At 41.7% G+C, this 25,711-nt stretch overlaps 1 protein-coding gene across 1 annotated transcript; it reads right to left on the bottom strand.

The window, feature by feature from the left end:
* Positions 1-309: 309 nt before the first annotated feature.
* On the bottom strand, positions 310-24,955 carry TRIM42 (tripartite motif containing 42). Its single transcript, XM_053599848.1, has 5 exons — positions 24,467-24,955; positions 18,779-19,470; positions 13,565-14,385; positions 10,502-10,726; positions 310-572 (listed from the first exon to the last, which is right to left on the bottom strand). Exons 1-5 carry the CDS (start codon positions 24,805-24,807, stop codon positions 486-488), a joined length of 2,166 nt encoding a protein of 721 aa, XP_053455823.1. The 5' UTR covers positions 24,808-24,955; the 3' UTR covers positions 310-485.
* Between the last annotated feature and the right edge of the window lie 756 nt (positions 24,956-25,711).

The raw sequence follows: 25,711 nt of genomic DNA, 5'->3' as shown, positions 1-25,711 counted from the left end.
TTGATGGGAAGAATATGCTAATGTGTTGGCTACTTAATGTTGAAATAGACTACTTGGTGAGGTTAGAGTTCCTCCACAGTCAGCAACTTGCCCAAAAACCCAAAGCTAGTTAGGTGAGCATACACACCAGGGTCCCTAACGGCAAATAGAGAGCTTTTTTTAAGACCCAGAAGCTGAATGGTTGTTTAATATAAAACACCACAGAATTCTGACATTAGAGCTAGAATGGAGCTGATGGAGATACACAGACTTGCTGACGGTTTTGTAACCTACTGTCATAATGAATGAACAAGCCATAGTGTTAGGCATTTTCCTTTCATTTGCTCTTAGAAGATTCCTGTTGGAAAGCTCAGAGGTCCCAGAAACATTCATGTACAATCTCCTCGAAGAATGTGGTGAGAAAAATATACATACGTATTAGTGTGTGGATATACATGTCTATTTTGTAGTACATCTGTGAGGTCACTTCCTGTTCTGTGAGAGGCTCAGAAGCGCTTCTGGAGGGCAGTCTGAATGTTCTTTAGCAGGCCCCACTTAGCTCGGTTCTTCCCACGCCCATCTGGTGTTACCACCTGCAATTAGAAGCAAGGGCCATAGCATCAGCTCAGAGATAAACAGTATCTCTCAGGAGCCTACACCCTGTTGAATGCCAGACACTACACACAGCAGGTCATTAACTCCTCACAAGAACCATATGAAGCAGGTGCCATCAGCCCCACTTTATAGATGAAGAAACTGAGGCTGAGAAGGACCAGGCAGCTTTCTCTAAAGTCCTAGGCTAATATGTGATAGGATTGTGATTCCGTAGTCTAGGACCTACTTCCTTTAAGGCAGCTCTTATGACTGAGAGATTACACCTCTCACCAAGCTGGACCTCTGATGGGATTCACCATATGTGATATCCCCTTGCCTTCTTCCCCATTTGGAACTTGCTTCTTTCATAGCTCTTATCAGTTGTTAAGTTTCAGCTAGTGGGTTTGACTTTTTTATCAGACCATGAATATCTTGATTGAGGTGTGGGAGAAATGACAGACTTTCAGCTCTATAATCCCAACACTGGTTATGGTAAAGAAAAGGTTCTTAGGAAAGTGGAGGGATAATGAATAGAACATTAATTTATAAATCTGGCAATTGTTTCCCTTTGATGCAGGTGGGAATACTTCATATTATTTTTGATCACAGTGCATAGTTAGTGCTACCTGGAAAAGGCAGATTATATTGGGCATGAGGAGTAAGCGGGACCCTCCCTAAGAATCCCCCCGACTCAGCTTAGACTTAGATCTCAGGCCTTACCTTGAAGATAGTGAGTTTCTCCATTTCTCTGTTCTGGCAGCGTTCCCATTTTTTCCCCAATACATACTTATGGGAGGACCATTTAGGGAGTGAGGAAGAGACCCAGGGATGAAACCCAATCCACTGGATTAATGGGCTCTGCCTAGGTAGATAAGGACTTGAGATGGGGTGGGGGTGGGAGTGGGGGTTGGATAGCAAAGAGGAAGGTTTATATGAAGCACAAAGTCTCTATGTACAAAGCTTTTAACCTCCTATATTTGTATGCAAAGGGAAAGGGAAAAAAATCAGACACTTATTAGCATGATGTTCTCTTTTACAAAATTTATTTTTGGCTTTAGAAAAAGCAAGGCTGCATGCAAGGTAGAGGTCATATGAAACAGACAGCATTAGATTAGCCATTTCTGGGTAAAATGGAAATAATGAATAGAGATAATCCTGGTAAAGGTAATACAAATATTGTAAGATAGACACAGAGCTATCGGGGGCAGTGAGGAAGGGGTAGCAGCATTACAAAGGGCTAGGAATTGACTCACAAAAAAGTAGAAGATCTGAGTTTTTGCTTTAAAGTATAGTCAGGATCTTTAAAGATAAAGACTATGTGACATGTGAATAGGGAAGTGAGGATTGAGATGTGTCTATGAAAAAGGGGATCAGATCGAACAGAGGACAGAAGAAACAGAAAAACAGAAATTGAAATAGTAAAGAAATGGAAATAATAGTTGACATTCCCTTTCCTGCCCCAAATGTCCCAGGCTCTGATTACTTTTCTTTTTTTAAGAGTTTCAGTTACTCTATGTGAGATTACTTTTCAAATGAATTCTAAGAAACAGTTCTTCTAAAAAGCAGAACAAAACTTCCCAGTTCCTTATTAAGCTAGTGAAATATTGATTCCAGAACCATATAAAAACAATATTAGCAAAAATTATATGTCTAATTCCCTTATGATTATAGAAGCAATAATATAAAATAAAATATGAGCTAATTGAAATCAAGTATATTAAAAAATAAAACATCATGATCACAAGGAACCTATTCTATGTATGCATGTAGAGTTTAGCATCAGAAAAATCAATCAGTGTAACTTACTTTATTTATAATGGCCTAAAGAAGAAAAATCTTATGATTACTTCAAATAATGCAAAAAAATTAATAAGGTTTAACTACTTATGCACAACCCCTCAAAACTTAGAAGTGAAAGGAAATTTTCCTAATTTAGTAAAGCTTTTACATCACAAAAACTAAATAAAAATCTGACAACTCCATGAAGAAACCTTGAGATCGGAATAAGATAAGGACATTTACTATCCCTGCTATCATTTTATGAATGACTTAAGGTTCCGGCCAATGCTATAAGGAAAGAAAAAGAAATAGAAGTTCAAGGATTATAAGATAATAGATAAAACCATATTATTTATAAATGATAAGATAATATGCCTGGGAAAAAAAGCAGAATCAAAAGAGTGGTTAACAGAATAATAAGAGAGTTTTCTGAAATTGTTATAATCAGGATTAACCAACATACCACAACTGTCTTTATTCTAAACCAGCAATCCATTAGAAAATACAGGAAAATATGAAATAACATTTATGATAATGAAATCTATAAACTATATGGTTTATTTATGTATATACTTGTGCAGCACAATGTTTTAATATACAAATACATAGTGACACAATTACTACATTCCAGCAAATTAACATATTTGTTATCTCACATAGTTAACTTTTTTTTGTATTAAGGGCATCTAAAATCTGAGCAAATTTTCTCTACAATATTATTAACTATAGTTCTCATGCTGTATATTAGATTTCTAAATATCTAGTTTAACCAAGAATGCATAATACCTCTATAGGAAAAGCCTAAAAACCCAAATATAGCATGGAGACTATGATTTGAGTAATTGTTCAGACATATTACCAAATTACCAGTTGTCTCCAAGTTAATTAGAGCCGCAATGCATCCTGAAACAAATTTTATCTGATTTTAAGAATTCAATTTACTTACTCTAAAATTTATATAAAGAAGTAAATTGCTATGATTAGCTAAATGAGTCTTAACAAAGAAAGAAAGATGATGGATATTTACCTTAGCAGTTCATCAAGACCTGGCATACAGCTGAGGTTAAAAACCCATAAAATCATTGTGGTATTGACATCAGAGCAGAAACATAAACCAGAGGGATATAATGAAGAGTTTAACCCCTAAACATGTGGAAACTTAATATAAGATCACGTGGCACCTGTATTGTATCCTAAGAGAGAAAAGACATTGTTCGGTAGATGGTACTAGGAGAACTGGCTCACTAGATGGCAAAAAGTATATCTCTACCCCATACTGCAAACAAAGGTAGAGCTGGGATGGATTAAAAGACCTAAATTTGAAAGGTGAAACTGTAAATTTAATAAAAGAATAAATAGAAGATTATCTTTGTGATCTAAGCCCAGGGAAGGGCTTTTTAAACACCTTGAAAGGTCAAAGCATGAGGAAAAATATAATTGATGATTTTGATTACATCAAAATTGAAGATTTCTGCTGTTCCATGAAGAAAACTATGAGCAAAGATAATAGGCAAATGTCAGAAGCAGAAAAAATATTAGCAATGTCTAAAACTGTTATCTAGAGTATATAAGGACATCCTGCAAATTGCCTAGAAAAAGAAAACTTGAGCTAAGGATACACACATAGGATACACATAAGGATACACACAAGGAAAACTTGAGCTAAAGATACACAAAAAGAAAAAAATGAGCTAAGGATACACACATATCACACACATACACACAGAAGAGAAAATCCTGAAAACTAACAAGGATGTGACATGAAATTCAAAACAATAAGGAGATATCATTTTACATAGTATATCCATTGGGTTAACAAAATGATAGAATGCTGGATGTATTAAGTGTAGATGGGGTTTTGGATATAGGGGCCCTCCTCTATTCCTTATAGAAATGCATATGAATGCAGTCAAATTAAATACCCACATACTTTATGATCCAGAAATTTCTCTCCCTCCTTTCTTCCCTCCCTCCTTCTCTCCCTTCCTTGATAAGAGTCTCACTTTGTCACCGTTGATAGAGTGCTGTGGCATCATAGCTCACAGCAACCTCAAACTCCTGGGCTCAAGCAATCCTCTTGCATCAGCCTCCCAAGTAACTGAGACTACAGGCACCCGCCACAATGCCTGGCTAGTTTTTTTCTATTTTTAGTAGAGACGGGGGTCTTGCTTTTGCTCAGGCTGGTCTTGAACTCCTCTGCTCAAGCAATCCATCTGCCCCAGCCTCCCATTGTGCTAGGATTACAGGCGTGAATCACTGCACCCAAACAACCCATAAATTTTACTCATGGTACATATCTTATATGGGCTGAATTTCATTGAAGCCCTAACCCCTAGTACCTTAGAATGTGACTATATTCAGAGATATGCCCTTTAAAGAGTTTTAAAGGAGGCCATTAGAGTGGGCCCTAATCCATCCTCAAGGTGTCTTTATAAGAAGAGAAAATTTGAACACACAGAAAGACACTAACTACAATGTGCATGCACAGAGGAAGGGCTATGCAAGGACACAGTGAGAAAATGGTCATCTGCAGGCAGAGAGGCTTCAGGAGAAACCATTGCTGCTGATACCTGGATTGTGAACTTCCAACCTTTAGAATAGTGAAAAAATAAGTTTCTGTTGTTTAAGCCACCCAATGGCATTAGTCCATGGCATTTTGTTATGGTAACCCTAGAAAACTATAATCTGGAGAAGTTCTTACATTCCCATCCTGGTCACAGGATGTCATGTATAAGACCATTCACTGTAGTACCACTAATGGTCAGCTGGGTATCCACCCTGGATAAATAGGTGACACGCACATTGTGAAGGACGACGCAGCATCAGGGCTAAGGAACAGAATGCTCTAGCAACATGGAGGGATGATAAAAACCCAGCATTTAGCGAAAAAAGGCAAGAAACAAAAGAAGATATATAACATATTGAAACCACCACCCACATCATATAAGAACACATAAAACCAAAAAGATACACATAAAATATATTAGAATGGATGTCACAAAGGAAAATGTATAAATAAGAATAGGACCTTGAATAGACCAATGGTGATAATGGACCATGAATGAAGGCATATGACTAATCCAACCCTCTGTATATGAGGGTAAATGACCTCAAAACCAGGTCATTTTGAGCCTAAATTATACTCTAGGATTCAAGCCCATCTGTAGGGCAAGTAGGAAGGGACCAATAGGTTCTACTCACATGAATGGTCAGGAGCTCTGTGGAAAAGAACAAATCTTAAGGAGATAGAGGATGCAAACCATTTAGGTTCCATTTCAGAGCACGGGGCCACTGTGAGTGTGTGGGTGTCTGTGGGGGTACCCTTGTGGGGGTTATTCTGAATGTGGAATAGTGATGGCCACTCAGATTGTCCTCCAGTCCCAACCCTTGCAGAGGCATGACTCAGGTCTACAGCAGGAAGAGAGAAAAAACTCAGAAGGGGGATTTCCTGAGGGTCAACCAGCCTTGTTCCCTGGTTCCACCAGGGGCACAGGCTAAGCAGGAAGGTGTCAGCACTAAAGAGACTCAGGGCAGTTGGCAGGAATGCTCCTAAGCACACATTAGGCACTAAGCGGGTAGTGAAGGAGGCTCCAGAGATAGACTGAGAAGGACATTGAGAGGATGGGTGCAGGGTTTGCCACATTTCCCAAAGAGCTAGAGGGAAAAGCCCAGAAATTTACCAATTTGTGACTATTGTAGGGCCTGAATTTTTACCTACAAATGTGATGTAATATAGGACATCCAGCATATAGACTATGGCAGGCAGAACAATGTGCCCCCAAAGATGTCCAAGTCCTAATCCCAGAAATCTTTAATATATTATACAAGGACAATTAAGTTTGTGAACTCATCCTTGAAAAAGTGCTACATACCTCATTGCTGAATATCACAATGGTCACCTTCGAAATACTCTTCTTGGAAAGCTATACACCCATGCCAGCCCCTAGTCCAGCCTTGAAAGCACTTTTTCTAGGATGAGTTTGCTAACTTAGTTGTCAGACCTTGTATGAGGACAGCTCAAGTGGAAACTTCAGAAAAAGAGTTCCAAAATTGCTTTGAAGTCTGGACTAGGTGCTGGTGTTGGCACATAGCTTCCCAAGGGAGTACTTTGAAGGTGACTGTAGTAATATTCAGCAATGAAGTATGTAGCACTTTTTCTATGATAAGTCCACAACCTTAATTGTCTGACCTCATATTACATGGCAAAAGGTAACTAAGGTTGTTAGCTGGCTGTTCATAGGATAGCGATATTATTCTGAATCTTCATGTAGGCCCATTGTAATCACAAGCCTCCTTTAAGGAGGAAGATGGAGGCAGAAGAGAGCCAGAGCAATGATAGACAGGAAGGACTGAGTCCAATATTGTTGGCTTTAAAGATGCAGGAAGAGGCCACAAGCCAAGGAATGTGGGTGGTTTGTAGAGGCTGGAAAACGTAAGGAAATGGATTCTCCCTCCAGAAGGAACACAACACTGCTGACACCTTGATTTTTTTTTTTTTTTTTAACCTGGTGAGACTCATTTTGGACTTCTGATCTCTAGACTTGTCAGTAAATAATAATTTGTATTGTTTAAACCACCAATTTTTTACAGAGACAACAGAAAACTAATAAACGGATGGTTAGATTTGATATAGGAAGATTTCATGGATGTTAATTGAGATTTAAAGTCAGAGGGAGACAAGTAAATCAAAGAAAGTAGACTATTTTCAGAAATGGGAATGGTGGTTATTGGTATACTGAAGACCAGAGGAAGAGCAGCAGGAGAAACTGAGGCCAAAGGGTATGTGATTTATCTTAAAAACACCCTTAAAAAATAACAGTTAGGCTCTTCTATGTTATAGGCACAGATGGGGTAGAAATCTAATAGTACCTCCCCTCATGGAGTTTGCAGCCTAGTGGAGCTGGGACTTGGACTCAGGAGTAATATCAAATCCAGTGCTCTTTCTAAGGCCTCACCTTGCCTCTCAGAAAGTGTTCAGCTTTTGGTTTTGACATCATTTCCCCAGAGTGAAGTCCTATGTCTTGAGGACTGAGCCTACCACACCCAGACTTATTTAGATCTGATTGTGGTGCAGTGGGACAAAGAGCTCTGGCCTTGGATACCGACCTAGGTTCCCACTCAACTCCTTCTGTAACACAAAGCATAACACTTTCTTTCTTTGATCCTCATTTTTTTTTATCTGAAAAATGGAGCCAATAACTCCCTCCTTTCTGAGTAATTGGGATGATCAGTGATAATGAACCTATATAGTGTCTAACACAGAGTTGACCTTTTTATTTTTTTTCAGACAGAGCCTCATTCTGTCACCTTGGGACAGATGGTGCCATGGCATCATCATAGCCCACAGCAACCTCAGACTTTTGGACTCAGTGATCCTCTTTCCTCAGCCTCCTGAGTAGCTGAGACTACAGGCGGCCACCTCCACAACCAGTGAATTTTTCTATTTTTAATAGAGAAGGGTTCTCACTTTTGCTAAGGGTGGCAGGGACTACCTTTAAACAGGACCTTTAAAAAGCATTAAAGCTAATTTTCCTGCTGCATGTATTATACTCCAAATAAAATCTCTCAAAAGATCAAGTCTTAGCTATGCTAATCCAAGATAAAAGTTGTTACTTCACTTCTTTTTACAAAAGTCCATACGATGGAAATATTGCATTTTGGATAAGAAATGATTCTGCTGCATCATCACCGCATTTTAAATAAAACCTTTCAGAAATACCTGCATGGAACTGACGGACGCTGAAGGGAAAAAATTTCAATTTTATAGGAAAGAGCTGAAGTCATTACTTTTATGAAGCTTTATAAATGTCATTCAAACATACCATCTTATTTTCATTTGCTATTGAAGGCTTTACTTATGCAAATCATGACAAATGTTAAGGAAGCAGTGTTTCCCATGGAATGCTAATATGACCACAAAAAAGAAAGGAAGAGTTACTTCTGAAGGAAAAATCTATATTGCAGATCCTCAAGTCAGATAAAAATGAAGCTTCCAGAAAAACCTCATTAATTAGGGCTCTGCTCATTTAGATACTGTGCAAAAAAGAAAGGTACTGGAATGCATTTTCGTCTCTTACAGGGAGGGCAAATTAATCAAACACAATTTCAAGGGGAACATTGTTTCTCGACCGATTGCACAAAACACTTAACAGCTTTAAGGCATATTATGGTACTTTATAATTATTAATTCTATTTATCAATTTATTTCTTCAATCTAGATATTCATTCATATATTCATTCGCTTGGTCACATTTTCACTCATGTATTCATTCAGTAGCCATTAAGAACCTGCTATATGCAAAGTGCTGTGGTAAGCATTGTGGGAGAAATGAATTACACATGAATTTTGTTCTTGAGGAGTTCATCCTTTGAGAAAAACACCAAAAAAGTCTACCTAAGAAAGGCCCAGAGGGACAGAGATGGCAGATTGATGACACACTCAGGTCTTTCTACCCGTGTCTGTCTCCTAGCATTTAAAAATGACAGAAGGTATTGTTTTAAAAAATTAGCAACATTGACTGCCCCTCATGAGAAAGGCATTTTTAAGGAATTTCTAAAAACTTAGCGGGCACAAAGAATTAGACTGAAGGAAAAGTTCAGTCAACAGGACATGGTGCAAAAATGTAGTAGCAGCCAAGGGGCATTCCAGGCTCTGGAATACGCTGCTCGGTGTAAGCCAATCCTTGGGTTACTTAAGAGAAGGGACTGGAGCTGCTGACCTACAGTGTAATCGGCCTGGGCACAGCAGCAGGAGCAGCTGGGCAGGCTTCCCCCGCCTCCATCCTCCCCATGTGAGTGTTTGTTTGACCTCTGTGGGAGGGGTGGGGATACCCGTGGTACTGGGCTCCATAAACACAACGTGACCCTACCTCCTGCTTCCCCATTATACTAGAGGTGGCAGCCACTCAGATTCTTTTCTTCAAACACTTGACTGAGGAGACAAACAGAGCATAGCTAGTCTGATGCTGTTGGACACTGGAGCTCTAAGATCGCATGAAGAGAGGGCCGTGACCACATACAAGATTTAGGGGAGCAGAAACTCAGGGCTAGCAGAAAATGGTGTAGATTCAGAGAGAAACAGAGATAGAAAGAGAAAAAGAGAGGCCTTTCTAGTTCCCTTGGGTATCAGACCAGATGTTTGTTTCGGAAGTGGTCTCATGAGACTTCCCTCTGTTGGTATCAGATATTTCTCTTTTTCAAAAGCTGAAATAAATGGCTTCGCCAATTTTCTTCTAAAGAATTCCTGATTAAGACATAATGTACCCTGATTCCAAATAACACCGCCAGGGTTATACAATAAGATAGCTTTGGGCAGTCTTCATATTTTTCTTCTCTTTCTCCTTCTAATATCAATGAAATTATGCTCATGAGTATGTGTCCCTTGAGGATTTAAGAAAGAATCAGCCTTGTATTACAAATAAGGTAGAACTAATTTTATCCCTTCCTTTGTGGAGCTCACACTGATGTGTGCAAGGAATAGTGGCTTTTCCTTGACTTCTGGAGAAGCAACAAATAATTTTTTTAGTATAAGTTCTTTTTTTTGGAAGAGACAGAGTCTCACTGTACCGCCCTCGGGTAGAGCGCTGTGGCGTCACACGGCTCACAGCAACCTCTAACTCTTGGGCTTACGCGATTCTCTTGCCTCAGCCTCCTGAGCAGCTAGTATAAGTTCTAAATATTGCATGGTACATACTTATGCAAAAATGATTTGCAGTTTGCTAGACATTCAAATGTAAATGGACATCCTACATTTTCATTTGTTAAATCCGGCACCCAATCCTTGCCTGGAGATAGCACCTCTTTTGTTATTCTCAAATCACAATTACTTCTCACATGATAATTATTTGTGTCCTAGACCCTGAGTGCCTTGAAGGCAGGGATAATGTTTAATTTTCCTATGAATTTGTACGGCCTAACAATGCCCAGAACACGTGCCTTTTGAATCAGACCTAAGAATTCTCAGGTCTCACTTGCAAAGTCTGGGTGAGGCCCACAACCCTCTCTTTGGCCCCAAGTTAACAAATTTTCTGGGCTTAGAGAGAATGTCCCAGGGTGGGTTCTGTGTTCTCGTGATCATCCTAACCCTAACAGAGTTGCATCCAGCACCTTTCAAAAAAAAATCTTCTGGGGAAAAAAATGTACACAATACCTTGCAGACATCACTCCATTGCCCAGGACCGTTCTCATTGATGGCTCTAACTTTAAACAGATACTCGGTGTTGGGCGTCAGGTTGTGCAGCTCCAGATTCTGCTGCATTATGTCCTGAATTTGTCCACAGAGCTCTGTTCGCACATTGTTAGGAGGGGAAGTAATGACTTCATAGAATTCCATCTCAAAAGAATCCACATCTTCTGTTGGGCATGTCCAGTAAACCTATGGAAGAAGTGAACATATCAACGTGATACCAGTACACACCATTCAGCTTTTGTTCCCATGAATATTGGTGCTGTTGACTATCTGTGGTCTGATTCCAAGCTGACCCCATCCCTACAGCTGTGGAGGACTTTGAATTAGACTATGTGCGACACTCTTGGAAGGCTGTGTAATGAGACCTGGTATGATGCTTGTAATGACCTTCATAAACAGAAGGATGCTCTTCTGGTTTCTGTTACTGTCAGACAATGCGAAGGGGATAATTATCCTCCCCATACCATTGACAAAAGTAGCTACCCTTCTCGAATACCTATCATGTGTCATATTCTGTGCCAGACATTACCATCCCTCACATTCTCACAACCTCCAAAAGATAGATTTTATTCATTTTTCTGATAAGGCTCAGAAAAATACCCTTACCAAATACCAGTAGAACCACAGAGTACTGGAAGATGAAAAGTTTTATCTCTTTCAATGTTCTATATTCTACACAAGAAAATAGAGTTCAGGGAGCTGAAATAACTTACCCAAGTAATGCAGCATGTGCTGAAAGCATAAAATGTTAATACATTACTTCAGAGGAGTTGATTATCAGATGGTGTAGGAAATATAAATATTTATAATAATTGCATTTTTAAACAGATATACTTTTATTAAAATTTTAATCAATGTAAATGTTATGGGTTTATAAAATTAATTTATAATTTTATGATGATATGAATTTTAATTTTTTAATACATTTATATATTTTATAGTTACTTTTATATATTTATACTTTAACAATTTTTATAAGTTTAGAAAGCTTGATAAAAATGAAATTATCTTTTCTAATTATCAAAACAAATGTACTTATGGGAACATACTTGAAAAATACAGAAAAAGTATAAGGGAAGAAAACAACGATTACTCATAATCCCATAATTCAGTTAATTCATTATTATTTCTTTTCAATTTTGGAATACACACACACGCAAACAAACCTTGGGTGATAATGTTTTGATTCCTAGTTTCCTTCACTCATTATGTTTTATATATTTTCCTGTATCATTAAAAATTCAGTAAGGCACCGTGTTTAGAAATTACTCTATAAATGATTTAATCCTTAAAGAGTTAAACATTTAGATTATTCCTAATTTCATACTCTAATAAATAAATGCCGTAATGAACACTTTTGGGCATGAATTTTTGTCTGAATTTTTAACCATTTCCTTGGAAGAGATGTCTAGAAATAAAAATGAATTTTAAAAATCTCTAGGTCCTTAATAATACATATTGACAAGTTACACGACTACGTGTAAGAATATTTTCTACTCAAAATCCTAAGGATTTGAGAGAGATGTCAACACAGGCTTAATCTTCTGCATTCCTGTGTGAAGTTTATTCTATTATCCTCAAATAAGGACCAGTGATATTTTTACACCAGACACCACAGTCTAATAGTAGGTGTCCTCTCTTAACAGCCAATGAGTTGACTGGATTGTTTTGTGTAGTCCCTTTGCTACAGGGATGACTGATAGGTGGCATGGGTGAATATTTCCCAAGCCCAAGCATAGTGCAGACTCCTCAGTCTTTTGTCTCTGGAGCAAGATCCTGCCAACTTCCCAAGAGGTCTGAGTTGAGGTGGAGATGAGACCTACTGCTCTCTCTGAGCTAATGTCACGTGCACTATAGGCCTTGCTGATCTAGTATCCTTTGGAAATGTAGCTCAGCTGCTCAGTTATGGGCATTACTTACGTGAAGGGCAGTGACACTTTACTGTATCTGACAGCCAGGGGAGGGCCGGTCTACCTTGCAAAGTATGGTCATTCTTTGTGTCAATTATAGATTTCAAAACGTACATTATGGTATCTCAGGAGAATGGAAATTGGTCTGTGTCTGGACTTCATTTTCTTGTTTTTAGATTCTTGATACTAAGGTGTAGTCTGCAGACAGCAACATTAACAACACCTGGAAGTTTGTGAGAACCAGCACTCAGGATTCATTAATAAGATCTCCCGGTGCACACTAATGTTTGAGAAAAACTAGTTTAAATTGTTTGGGAGTGTTCTCAGATTGTGGGGGCAAAAGATGAGCTCTGCCACATAGATGCAGGCCTGGGGATGACTCTGTATGGAGACCTACAGTGTGCATGTTAATCTTTTTTTTTCTGTCTGCACTTTAACTTTCTATCAACAGTTTAGGTTAGGTTCAGCTGGAGTCAAAGGGTATCTGAAGGAGAGGGCCACTTGTCTGCTGTAGATCAAGATGATCAAAGGGGAACCACACCCCTTGATCTGGAGGCTAAATGATGGCAGTTGTAGACATCTGTGAGGCCCCTTTCTCCACCTTTCCCTCCATATAAGAGGCTGAATCTCAGATGGTGAGTTGGAATTCTACTGGGGATTATCTTTCCAAATATTTTCTTTACGACAGATAGCAATTTAGAGGCATCACAAATGATAGGTAACGAAGCCTGCATTTCTAACTTGACTTTCGGTGCTGTCTCTATTGCACGCTTTCCTTTGGGAAATGTTACACCTCCAAGCAATCTTTTCCAATTTCTTTGGTTCTCAAATTGAGTTCTCTTTGAATAGGAAAGCTGCCTTTGGAGTGGGGGTGGGGCATTCAGATGTATTTCTGACTATTGATTTAAACGCACTATTTGGTTTAAGCCAGTCTTGGGTTACTTAAGATCAGGAACTTACCTCTTTTGAATGGGCTGACCACAAATTGTGGAGGAGCAAATTGGAGTGACCAGACCCTAGAGGTTTAAGAGGTAAGTGAAATCTTTCCTGACTATATTCTGTTCTGTGCCTCACGATTTTCCACCTTCCCCACTGAGCCCAGAGCCTTTCTTACCTTGGCCGCTCTTGGATACACCAGAGTCTGATAGATAATAATCGGGCCTGGGGTCCTCACGGAGCCATCATTGAAGGAGTACCAGTTGTGGAAGCTGCTACTGTTCTGTGCAGGCTGGGTCTCTGCAGCGGCGCTCCAGTAGGTGTAGAGACCGTCTGTGGGTTTGGCAGGTGTGGCTGACTGGGCTCTCCCATAGCCCTCCAGACCCATCTTGGCCTTCTCATTAGCATTGTTGAAGGAAAGCAAGGAGGAGCTTCGCTGGTATAGTTGCTGGTTGCCAAAGCTGTGGGTGCTGAAAGTGACCCTCCTGGAAATCATCATTTCTGAGTGTACGGGATAGGGGGAGGGCAGTGAGTCCCCTGAGGAGCATACCTTCTTGGGTCCTGTGGGGAAGAGCTCATGGATGGCACTGGACAGCTCGGCAAAGTCCAAGGGTATGGTGTTCATGGAGTGCACCCGGAGCTGAGGGTCAGGTCTGTAGGTGTTCTGGATGCCTTCCTCGATCTGGTCGACCAGAATCTTGGCAGACTGCAGAAACGCCACCTGGCCAGTCTCCTTCAGGGCTTCTTTGGAGTAGGCAAGCAGACCATCCATCTCATTCACCTTCAGAGTTGTGATGTGCACATATTTTTCAATCTCCTTCTGCCTGGAAACCTCCAGGTTCTCTATCTGCTCCATGATGATCTTCTCTTTCTCCTGAAGAATGCTGCGTAACTTGATGAAGCCATTTCGGATCTCTTTCCGCTTTACATCCTTGTCAGCTTTAAAGCTGTTTTTTAAAATGTTGAATTCCATTAAGTCATTATCAATTTCATATCGCACTGTAAAACAACCAAGTCAGTTACTGTTAAAATTTTCATCTCCCCAAGGGTCAAAAATCGGTAGCAAAGTGGAGCAAATGACTGTGGGCTTCCAGGAAGTCAGTGGAGAGGGAAGGAAGGGAAGGCCCTGACAACTGGGCCAAAATAGGCGAGGTGGGGCTTGCGAAGCGAATTTGGCCTTCATCAGTTCACCCTTCCCTTCCTCCTTCCTCTCCCTTGGGTATAACCAGCCGTCCTTCCCCAGCATACTTTGATCTTTTAAAGTTATCCCTGTGGCCTTGGGTCTGAGGTTGGAAGTTCATGCCACCCTCATCTTGTTTATCACTATCCCATAATTGCCTACAAGTTGACTGGGCAAGTGACTGAGCCCTGCTTTTTTTCTGTAAGACAGCCAAGCTTTTGAAGTGGTAGGAGAAAAAATGAAATTTTTGATGACTACTTGACTTGTAAATTCTTCCTTGCCTCATCCACCCAGAATCCAGCCCTAGACAACAGTGGGAAATCAGCAAACTTTTCCTACATTGAGGTGGCCCTGTTTCATACCCTTTCCCAATCCCTGGGGGTCTTCACCTCTCTTGTGGTTCTGCAGTGTTGCTTCTCTTGCCTTCCACATTCACATCATGAAAAGGTCTGCTGTCTCACTTCAGGAAAAACCAATTCACCCTGCATCCTCTCATGGGGCATATGGGTTTTCAGTTCACTCAGTCATTCAACAACTATGAACTGAACCTAGTTGACCCTTGTTATACGCTGCATGCCTTTTTAGGCACTAGGGATACAGATGTGAATGTGAAAGGGTAACTGCTACCAATACTTATAAAGCCAAAGATACTACTGTTGGAGGATGTTATGACAGGGTGAGGACACGGAAGATCTCAATCTATGAAATGAAACACCTGTGTTGGTTTTAAAGGATTTAGGTACCAAGCAGCAATTTGGAGAATGTCAACCTTTTGTGGCATATACTGTAGGTAAGGTCCTGCTCATGAAAGGTCAACTCTGGTGAATTGATAGGTTTACAACCAAATTTTATGCAGGAGTAGGGTGACCAAATATTTTTGCACTTGGTTCTTAATATCATACTGAGTCCACAGGACTCACCACTCACTTATATGGGTGGTGGTCACTGCAACAAAGATGTACATTTGAATAAGAGAAACCCTAAAGTTCTGTCAATGAGGACAGGGACCACAGCTGCCTTGGTCATTACTCTGCCTATGGTGCGTATAGTGGCCAACAGGTGTTGGCTGAGGGAAAGCCATTCTTCCCTTTTTCTGACATCTCTGGGTGAATGTCAGCAGTGTCTCTCTTTAGCCTACACCCTGAACCCCCCAATTCCTTTGCCTACCTTTTCCCTCACACTGGCCCCAAAATGATGAAGTAATACAGGTGGGGGCTGAATGGAGTACTAGGGTGTGATTTCAGTGTTGATGAGAAGTGCTCCTTGCTCTCCCTGGGCGCAAGCCCCACTGTGACTGTGGCAGCTGAAATTATGCTTTACTCACTAGTTTCTCTGTACAATAGTTATCCACCATCCAAGATACTTGGAAAGGAAACTTTTTGCTTTATTAGGGATTAGTTAAGTTTATGCAGAACAAGGTCCTGAGAGATAGGATAAAAATTTCTTAGATGAGGGGAACAGGCAACTCTAGGAGGGGAGAAAAGAGGAGGCTGGAGACACTCACCCCTAACCTTTCCAAATATGACAGCTTTGCAAGGGCTAATATTAGAGCAAAGTCAAATCAAGTTCTCTTTCAGGAGATACACTTAAAACTAGCTACTATTTATTGAACAGTTATTATGGATCAGATACATATATTATACACTACATATTATGGACTAGATCCATATATTACCATATCTTGCATATATCTTCCTATCACGAAGTTATTGTTCCCATTTTTAGATGAGAAAACGAAGTCTCAGGTTAAGTAATTGATCAGTATTACACAGCAAGTAAATGGGAAAAACTAGGTCCTGTCCCTAATTCAATTTTTAACCCCAAAGCCTATGTTCTTAATTGTTCTAGCTGTGGTTCTCAGCCCTCTATGAGCAAAAGAATCACCTGGGGAGCTTTAAAAAAAAAACAAACCCTGAGTTAAATCAATTGTCCCCTAGAATCCATGGGAGGCAGCCTCCAGCTAGGTTTACAATGTAATCCAGGCAATCTCCTGGGATCATGCTAAAAACCCAGATTCTGATGCAATAGACCTGGTGGGGGTGGGGGGAGACTGAGAGTTTGCATCTCTAACAATCTCCCAGGTGATGATAATGCTACTGGTCCTCGGACCACACCTCCTGTGGGAAAGAGCTAAGCTTCTGAGTTCCCTTTACTTCAGTGCTTCTCAGCCCTGGCTGCTTATTAGAATCACATGGGGAGCTTTGTAAACATCATTGCTGCTCAGCTTGTACCTCTATGGGAATGGGAAGGGGCACCTACTGTTAGCAGAACTCCCAAACCAGGTCTTTTCTCAGGGCCTAGAGTTTCTCAGCATGTACTCTCAGATCACTTACTTTTGAATAATCTGGCCATCTATTTAAAATGCAGATTTATAGCACCTGCCAGGAAAATGAACCATGTTCTCAAGAATAAGTTTGAACTCTGATTAGAAAAAATTCTTTTTTATTTCGTCAGCAAGGATTGGCAAACTAATATTCCCCCCTTTTTATTTCTTAAGACAGTCTCACTCTGTTGCCCCTGGCTAGAGTGCCATGGTGTCATAGCTCACAGCAACCTCAAACTCCTGAGGCTGAAATGATCCTCTTGCCTCAGCCTCCTGAGTAGGTGGGACTACAGGTGCCTACAACAATACCTGGCTTTTTTTTTTTTTTTTAGTAGAGACAAGGTCTCTTGCTTGGGTTGATCTCGAACTCCTGAACTCAAGCAATTCACATGCCCTGGTCTCCCGGTGTGCTAGGATTATAGGCGGGAGCCACCATGCCTGGGCAGCATTTGTCTAATTTAAAAGTTTCCCTGGTGGTGATTCCAAAACTGAATTAATGTCAATTGACAGTGTTTCCAGGTATGTGGCCAGTGAGAAGCCATGGCATTCCTGAGATATCCATGCTGCTGAGAGGTTCTGGGTGACGTGATAATCAACAGTCTGCCCCTGGCCTGCCTTCTCATTCAGGGGGACCTTATTGCACAGCTCAGGGAAAAGCTGCCTCCCTCCCAAGTGTTCAGGCGTGACTGCACGGTGGAGACCGAAATATCTGACAAAGGGAAAGGGCGGCTTGATCTGCAGGTTGGCCAGAGTGTAGGACATTCCTGATGGAAATAGACTACAGATGGTGATGGTTCTTCCTGCCCCTTAATCTGTGATAAGGTTCTGGTTACTGTCTACACAGGAAGGTTATCAAATGAATGTTGTTGAGTTGACATGGGCATTAGAATCAGATGGACTGGGTCTGAAGATTACCAGCTGCCTTGTCCCAATTATTTTTGAACCACAGTTGCCCTCTCCATGGAGGGAATTTTAAAGCCTAAACGGAGGATTGTTGACATTAGACAGAAAGTACTTCAAAGGCCTGTGTAAAGAAGTCCTCTATAGAAGGAGCTATTTCTGGGGGTAAAGGAACCTAAAGTGATCTCTGGATTCTCATGTCTAACCAGGTGGAAACATACTCAGAAATTATGTCTCTGCTAAATCATAAATAACATTCTGAAATATTATTGCACCTAGTTTCATCATGGCAACCAGGGTCAGTTTCCCTTAAGGAAACTATACTATATGTAGCTAATATAAGATAATCACAGACAGGCAAGAAGGGAAAAAAATAAACTTTTGACCAGAATGTTATGGCTAATTTCTGAATTCTCCTGTTATTAAATGTTTACTACACTTGGTTGTCTCCAAATTGTGAGGAAAAATTCATTGGGAAAAAATTTAAAATTGAAATAATTCTCAGCAGTGACAATTCTTTTTCCCTGCAAATTGGAAAATACTGAACAAATCCAACTCCAGTTACAAAACACCTTAGAAAGGGTCACAGAACATCAGGATGGTACCGGATTAAGCTTTTCATTTTCCAAAGCGTGGAATGATACCCACGGTCATGAAGAGCATTGCCCGAGATGACGCAGTCTTTACATACTTATTTTCCAGATGGCTTTTTGCATGCTTCACATGGAGCACCTCATTCAATACTCACAACAATCCATTGAGGGAGTGGCTGCTTTTACCCCCATTTTACAGACAAGAAAACCCCAGCGTGGGGAGGTTAAGTGGCTGGCAGGGGTGGTCAGGCGTGGGCACCAGGGCAGCCTCCCAGCGCCTTGACTCCCTCACCAGGTGAAGGTGAGGCTTTCACTAAGCAAATTGTCCCCAGCCATTTTCCCGATGGGCTCCTGAACTAGGAACGATTCCGAAAGGATGGGGGAGGGGAGCAGGACCTGCTTTGAACTTGGCGATGGCGCTGAAGAGTGCGGCGGCCCTCTCGGAGCAGGCGTCGATGAGGCTGACCGTGTCGTGGCCGCTGTGGAAGGCCAGCTTGCAGAAGGTGCAGAGCAGCTCGTTGTCGTCGCGGCAGTACTCAATGATGCGGCTGGACGGGTGGTGGATGCAGATCTTCTCGTCTTGGTCCTCGGGGCTGGTGTCCACGAAGACGTGGTCCTGCATGGCCACGTCCGAGTGGAAGGTCTTGAGGCATTCGTTGCACAGGTTGAGGCGGCAGGTGATGCAGCGCTTGTAGGCGACGCGCTGGCTGCGGCAGACCTGGCACTGGATGGGCCCGGAGCTGCGGTCAAAGCGCCACTTGAGGTAGCCGTGCTCCTGCATGTAGCGCTTGGTGAGGCGCCCGCGCAGGTAGTTCTCCGGCAGGTGCGTCTTGTTGCTGTAGGGCATGCAGTGGGAGCGGCTGCACACCGGGCAGATGAGGATGAAGAAGTTCTCCGTGACCTCGGCGTGCTTTTGCAGCTGGCGCAGGCACTTCTCGCACAGGCTGTGGTTGCACGGCAGCATGAAGGAGTGCAGGCGCAGCCGTTTGCACATGGGGCAGGTGAGGTGGTCCACCAGGTGGGTGCTGGCTGGGGGCGGCTTCTCGTCTACCTGAGTGTCGCTCCCAAAGCGCAGGGCGGTCTTGGAGCTGGAAGGAGAAGCAAACACAGGGTTTCAGGAGGCAGGAGCGACTGAAAACCGTTGCTCCACCTTGGAAAGAACCCTGGATCACTGAGAGGCAGTCCAGGGTGGGGGTGAGGACTCTGGGCTCTGCGCCTGGGTTCTCAACCTGCCTGCACAGTCTTTCAGCTGGGTAACTTCTCTGCCTGTTTCCTTATTACAAAATTAGTACCCCTGCCAGAGAGTTTCCTGAGAAGATTAAAATTAAGTTGGATACCTGTAGGGTGTAAAAGTAGTCCCTGGAACACAGCAAACCATCTACAACTGCTTGTTGTTTCTGAGCAAAAGAAAAGCAGCGGAGACCAGGCTGGCGTTATTAGTGTTAGCCCCTGATGCTCTGCCGGACATCAGTAGTATCAAGGAGCACCAATGTGCAACAAGCCCACTCTGGAGCTAAGAGGGACCAAAGCAGAAACAAGACCACTTCATACATGTAATGTTTGAGCTCAGACAAGAACATTGTCCAAACCGCAAAATGACCCAATGTCATTTCCTGGTTAATGGGAATGACTGCTTTCTTTCTTTTTTTTTTTTTTTTTTGTTTAAACTAATTGCAGCTGTAGGGCCACTCTGCTTTTCCCATTTTCTAGGTAAGACTTATTAAGACCCCCAAAGTACAGGCAACCAAAACATAATTGGACAAATGGGGTCACATCAAGCTAAAATGCTTCTGCACAGCAAAGGAAACAATGAAGTGAAGAGACAGCCTACAGAATGGGAGAAAATATTTAAGTACCCATCTGACAAAGGGATTATAACCAGAACGTATAAGGAGATCCAACAACTCAACAGGAAAAACATTAAATAATCAGATTAAAAAATGGGCAAAGGATGTGAATATTCTCAAAAGAAGGCAAGTGGCCAACAGGTATATGAAAACATGCTCAACATCATTAGTCATTCAAGAAATGCAGATCAAAACTACAATGAGATACTCTCTTACCCCAGTTAAAATGGCTTTTGTCAAAAAGACAGCAATGAATGCTGGTGAGTATGTGGACCAAGGGGGAACTTGCATACTGTTGGTGGGAAGATAAATTAGTGCAACAACTATGGAGAACAGTATGGAGGTTCCTCAGAAGACTAACTACTGTATGACTCAGCAATCCTACTGGTGGGTGTATATCCCAAGGATGGGAATTTAGTATATCAAAAAGATACTTGCACTCTCATGTTTATTGCAGCACCATTCACAATAGCCGAAATTTGGAATCAACCTAAGTGTCCATCAATAGATGAATGAATAAATAAATGGTGGTACATACACACAATGGGATGTTATATAGACACAGAAAAGAATGAAATCCTGTTCTTTGAAACTATTTGATTGAAACCAGAGAACATAAGTGAAATAAACTGAGCACAGAAAGACAAATCTCACATGTTCTCACTCATGTGGGGGCTGAGTATTAAAAACAGTTTATCTCATGGAGATAGAAAGTAAAGTGATGGTTACCAGAGGCTGGAAGTATAGTGTGGGGAGGGCACAAAATAGGATGGTTAGTGGATGCAGAAATATTGTTTGATGGAATGAACAATATTTGATGGCATAACAAAGCAACCATAATCAATAAGGTATGATATACTTTAAAATAACTAAAAGAGTAGTAAGATATACTACTTAAAGTTATGGTACACTTTAAAATAACTAAAAGGGAATTGTAATACATGTATGTACATCACAGATACACTATAAAGACAAAATTATGCACTCATAAGAATTAAAAATAAAAGAAAAAAACACCTGTTAGATTTACCCTCAAGTACTCACCTATAGGAGCCCAAATCCTATAATAACCTATCGATACCTTCTTATTGAGGTATTTCATCCTTACTTATGGTTTATGTTCTCACTAACAACGAGTTAATAAATCCAATGTTTGTCCAGCTACATGTGTTCTTGCCTGGAGGACATTGACATTATTTTGATTATTGTACATAGGATGGAACACAGGAGAGGACAGGTAAGTGGGCTTTTTAGGAGACCAGGAGGTCTACACTTGAGCCCCACCTAGAACTTGTGTGATCTAACAACCAGGCTAATAGGTAATGCTCTAGGGCAGTGGTTCTCAACCTTCCTAATGCCATGGCCCTTTACTACAGTTTCTGTGGGTCACAACCCACAGGTTGAGAACTGCTGCTCCAGGGGCAGACTGCATGTGATAGGATGCACCACTTTAAAGTTGCACCTTTGAGATGTGTTTCTTAACTCTCTCGTTATTTTTCTTCATCTGTAAATCAGACCTCATGGTACTATTTCCTTTGTGAAGTTTTTATAAAGTCTAAGTGAGATAATCTATGGAAAGGGCTTCACTGCTTAAGTACACATAAGCTTTCAATAAATGTGGCCACTATTTATTCCTCTCTGTTACAAGTCAGCTAATTTCCACAGTAGAGAGGAAGCAGCAATAGAAGAAAATCATGACTAAGTCAATGAAAAGTATGTCTTTATTGTGTGTGTGTTGTCTAGTATCTGAGCCTGATTTTCTATATTTATAAGAATTATAGATGAAATAAAACTATAAAGTTCAAGTGCATGTTCTTAAGAAATTATAGTCAGGGCAAAAATGGTTTATGAAAATAAATGCATTAGCTGTGGGAATGGAGGTGCAAACAGACACACAATTTGTAGCTGTTCCTCTATCTTCTCCTGGGTTCATGACAGTAATATTTGGGTGAATCTTGACATTGTGGCTGTGTTCCCTTCTGCTTTTGTTGTCTTGCATTTCCTATTTGTCTCTGTCTCCTTCCCTGCTTCCTTAGTCAGAGACCTATGTCCCAGATCCTAGATAGCCAAATGTACTCCCTAAGGATACTAGAATAAAGTATCTAGGTGACAGTCTCCCTTGTATAGACCAAGGCACTTTTAATCCCCTCGAGATCTGGATGTTGGGCTACACTCATGCCAGCCTCCATATTCTCAGCTTTGTTTCCTCTCTACTTTCTCAGCCACCTCCTTGGACCCTGAAGGGATTGTCTGGAGGTCAGGTCAATTGTAAATGTGGTAGCTGGATGAACTTGTTTGATAAAAAGGCAGAGCTCTGAGAATCAAGGTATAATAGAATGGGAGGCTGTTGGGAGGCCTTTACAGGCAGTGTTCTTACTAGGTTACTAGGCAGCTCAAGGATTGACATTTACATAAATCAGAAAGTGGGATGGAGGGAGGTATTGGTGGAAGAGGAAAGACAGCAAAGCTAAGAGACAGGTGTTAATGGGCCAAGGAGCTGTGATAGAGGTGGAGGAGGAAGTGGGAAAAAGAGTAAGGTAGAGAGGGAGGAATGAGACCAGGGTGGGGCAGGATGAGCAAGCTGCTGAGAGCCATACATGGTGATGAGGAGCAGGGAGGGCAGTGGCTCAGAAACCAGGAGAGGCCTGATGCAAGGCGAGCACCAGTGCATTCTGACGGAGCCTGACACTTGTGATAGCATCCCAGCCCTTCTCCAAAAACTTCAGACTTGGACTGGGCATTCAGTGACCACAGTTGCAGTCAAAAATTCGCCAAGCCCAGGAGCTTGCCTTTCTACTCAGATATCCTGCCTCTGGTCCACTGCATAGTCCCCTTTCCTCTCCCAAATTTGGACCCGTTGTCCTTGCACCCAGGTTTTTACTCTATCACCTGGCAAGTCTCTTGGCTTCCCCTTTTGCTCCCTCCAGGCCATTATGCACACTTGTATCATCTGAAAGGGAATAGGGCTTTTATAATTCTGATGCCTGGGTTGTACTCAAGGCCAATAAAATCAGAATGTTGGTTGGTGGGGGCCAGGCATCACTTTTTTTTAAAGATTCCTGGGTGATTCCAATGCATAGCAAAGTTGGGGAGCTACTGATGCCAAAGCCAACTTTCCCCTTCTCGTGTAGAAAGTATTTTGGTGACTTGCAGTTGTTGATTCAGAGAATGGGGAAGTTGATAGAGGAGTGTGCACACCTTTTCTAGATTTGCATCCAGTGTCCTAGATTCTCCATACAAGCACTGTAAAAAGGTCATGGGGAATAACATTTGTTAAGTATCTAATGGATTAATTGCAAAGCGGATCATACTCTTCTCCTGAATTCACTAAACCATTGATCACATAATTGCTTTTCCAGGCTTGAAAGTCTACAGACCAGCCCCTCGTTTTTCTGCCTCTTCTAATCCTGTTTGATCTATTTCAGACTCTCTTCCTTTGTGACATAAAATGACTGGTGTGGTAGAGGAAGAAGAAGACATGTGTCTGACGTGGAGGGTTAGTACCCTACCTAAGTAATCGAGGCCCTATGTTCCATCAGTTGTGGATGGGAAAGAAGAGAAGGCAGGCAGGAGTTCATGGATGCCTGGGCTACTTATCCAGGTCATACTTGGGGGTTTTACTTTTCCAATAAGTATTGTAGACATTAAGAGTTCATGGGAGGAAGAGGAAGAGCTATTTATATATTTTTTATTACATACAGATGGCAAAGCTCATCCATTAATCCTCATAACTACCATATCATGACAGGTATCACCTCCATTTTGCAGAACAGCATTTTAAAGTTATCATCGCAGACTCTGAGTTCAAAACCTGACGCTGCATGTTACTAGCTGTGTGGTTCTGGGCAACTTAACCTCTCAAAGGCTCAGTTTCCTCATAGGGTCTCAATTACTTATTTGGGGTACTAATTGGGACTTGGGGTAAGGGTTAGCTGAAGTTATGCATGCAGTATCTGGCAAGTTGCTTACACACCAGAGTCTTAGCTCTCACTACTTTGTACAGATGAGAGACTTGAGGTTCAATAGAGTGCAGTGCTCATTCACATAGTTAATGGAGCTTGGATTTGGAACGGACAATCTATACATAATTAGTAACTGTTTAGGCTACACATATTGCTACAAAATTCTTGGTTCTTTTTTTTCTTTCGCTAGGGCAGAGGTCGCTAGTCTGCCCTGTGGACCGTACAGCCAGTTTTCCTGAGCTAGTATGGCTCCACACTGGGTGCCTGGCACTTACGAGGTACGGATGCTCTTAAGGCGGCCCTTGTGGAATGAAATGGTGACATTGCGGCAGCAGCGGCTCTCATAGTAGTAGCACTTGACGTTGCTGGTGGTTGTGCAGCAGCATTTACAGCGGGGGTCATTGGCCCAGGAGCAGCAGCACCAGTGGCAGTTGGGACTCTCAGAACAGGTGCAGTGGCAGAATTGACAGTTCCGCTCATCCTTGTAAGGGCAGGGGAAGCAGGTGCAATTTCGCTCGGAAGTGAAGATGAACTTGCAGCACAGACAGGAGCATAACTGAGGACAACATCTCTCCCATGTACAACATGGGGAGCAAACACACATAGCAGTCTCCATGGTGCCTACATGATTGCTGCCTTGTCCTTAAGGATCTTGACCCCTCCTCTACCAGAATCCTCCTGTCAGTTCTCCAATGGGGGGTCCTTCCTCCCCCTGGTGAGGCCGTCAGCTTGGGGGTTACAAGAAGTTGGCTGTTATGAGGCCTTCACAGGGAAGCTTATGGGCTAGTATTTACATATCAGCCTGAGGGCATTTGCTTATGTCACAATCCCTGCTTCCCTATCATGTCTCACTATGCTGGGTAGATAGGATGAGGCCTGGGAGGTGGTGGCAGGTGTGTTGATGAACACTCCATGTTTCTATAGGAACAGCTGGTTTGTAGCACCACGAGTGGTGACATAGCGTACATCCTGGAGGTTTAGGTGTCACTTGTTACCTTTTGAGATATGGGATAGTTTTCAGAAGTGATTGCTTCTTGCTTTGCCTGTGATTTGGGCCAGTTGACTTTGGGATATGTCTTCATAGACTGAATGGCCTGGGTATAATTAAATTGGAAAAGTAGATCAACACGACTGTCTTCTCCTTGGACTTTATCCTTTCTTGATAGAACTCTTTATCTGATGAACAAAGCACAGTGTTCATGATAACAGTTATACCACATTTGAGATATTGCTATTTGGAGAAAGAAATGAAGGAAAAGGAAAACAGAACACGAGTTCACTTAGGAACTTCTTTTAGTAGGCATTGAATTTGCCACTGCTTGTTTTAGTGAGGCTTTATGGCTAAGTCACTGTGAATGTTTCTTGGCTTTTCTGCAGCTTCATGAGGTTTGGCTGAGACTCAAGCTTTGTTTCCTTCCCCTCATCTCACTCCCACTCCAGCATATCCTTTTTATTAAGAAGCCAGAACTCTACATGAGAATCTTTAACTGTTCTGCTAGTAGACTCTCAGGAACTCCAGA

Source organism: Nycticebus coucang, chromosome 8 (genome assembly GCF_027406575.1).
Source record: "Nycticebus coucang isolate mNycCou1 chromosome 8, mNycCou1.pri, whole genome shotgun sequence".
NCBI lineage: Eukaryota > Metazoa > Chordata > Mammalia > Primates > Lorisidae > Nycticebus > Nycticebus coucang.
This window is presented reverse-complemented; position numbering and strand designations above follow the sequence as displayed.

Bases quoted from the DNA above. Each gene is read 5' to 3' on its own strand.
- TRIM42 (XM_053599848.1), bottom strand. From the start codon at position 24,807: ATGGAGACTGCTATGTGTGTTTGCTCCCCATGTTGTACATGGGAGAGA. The intron at 19,471-24,466 runs GTAAGTGCCAGG...TTCTCCTTCCAG, and splicing joins CTTAAGAGCATCCGTACCTC to CTCCAAGACCGCCCTGCGCT. The intron at 10,727-13,564 runs GTAAGAAAGGCT...CTTCTTCCATAG, and splicing joins TGTATCCAAGAGCGGCCAAG to GTTTACTGGACATGCCCAAC.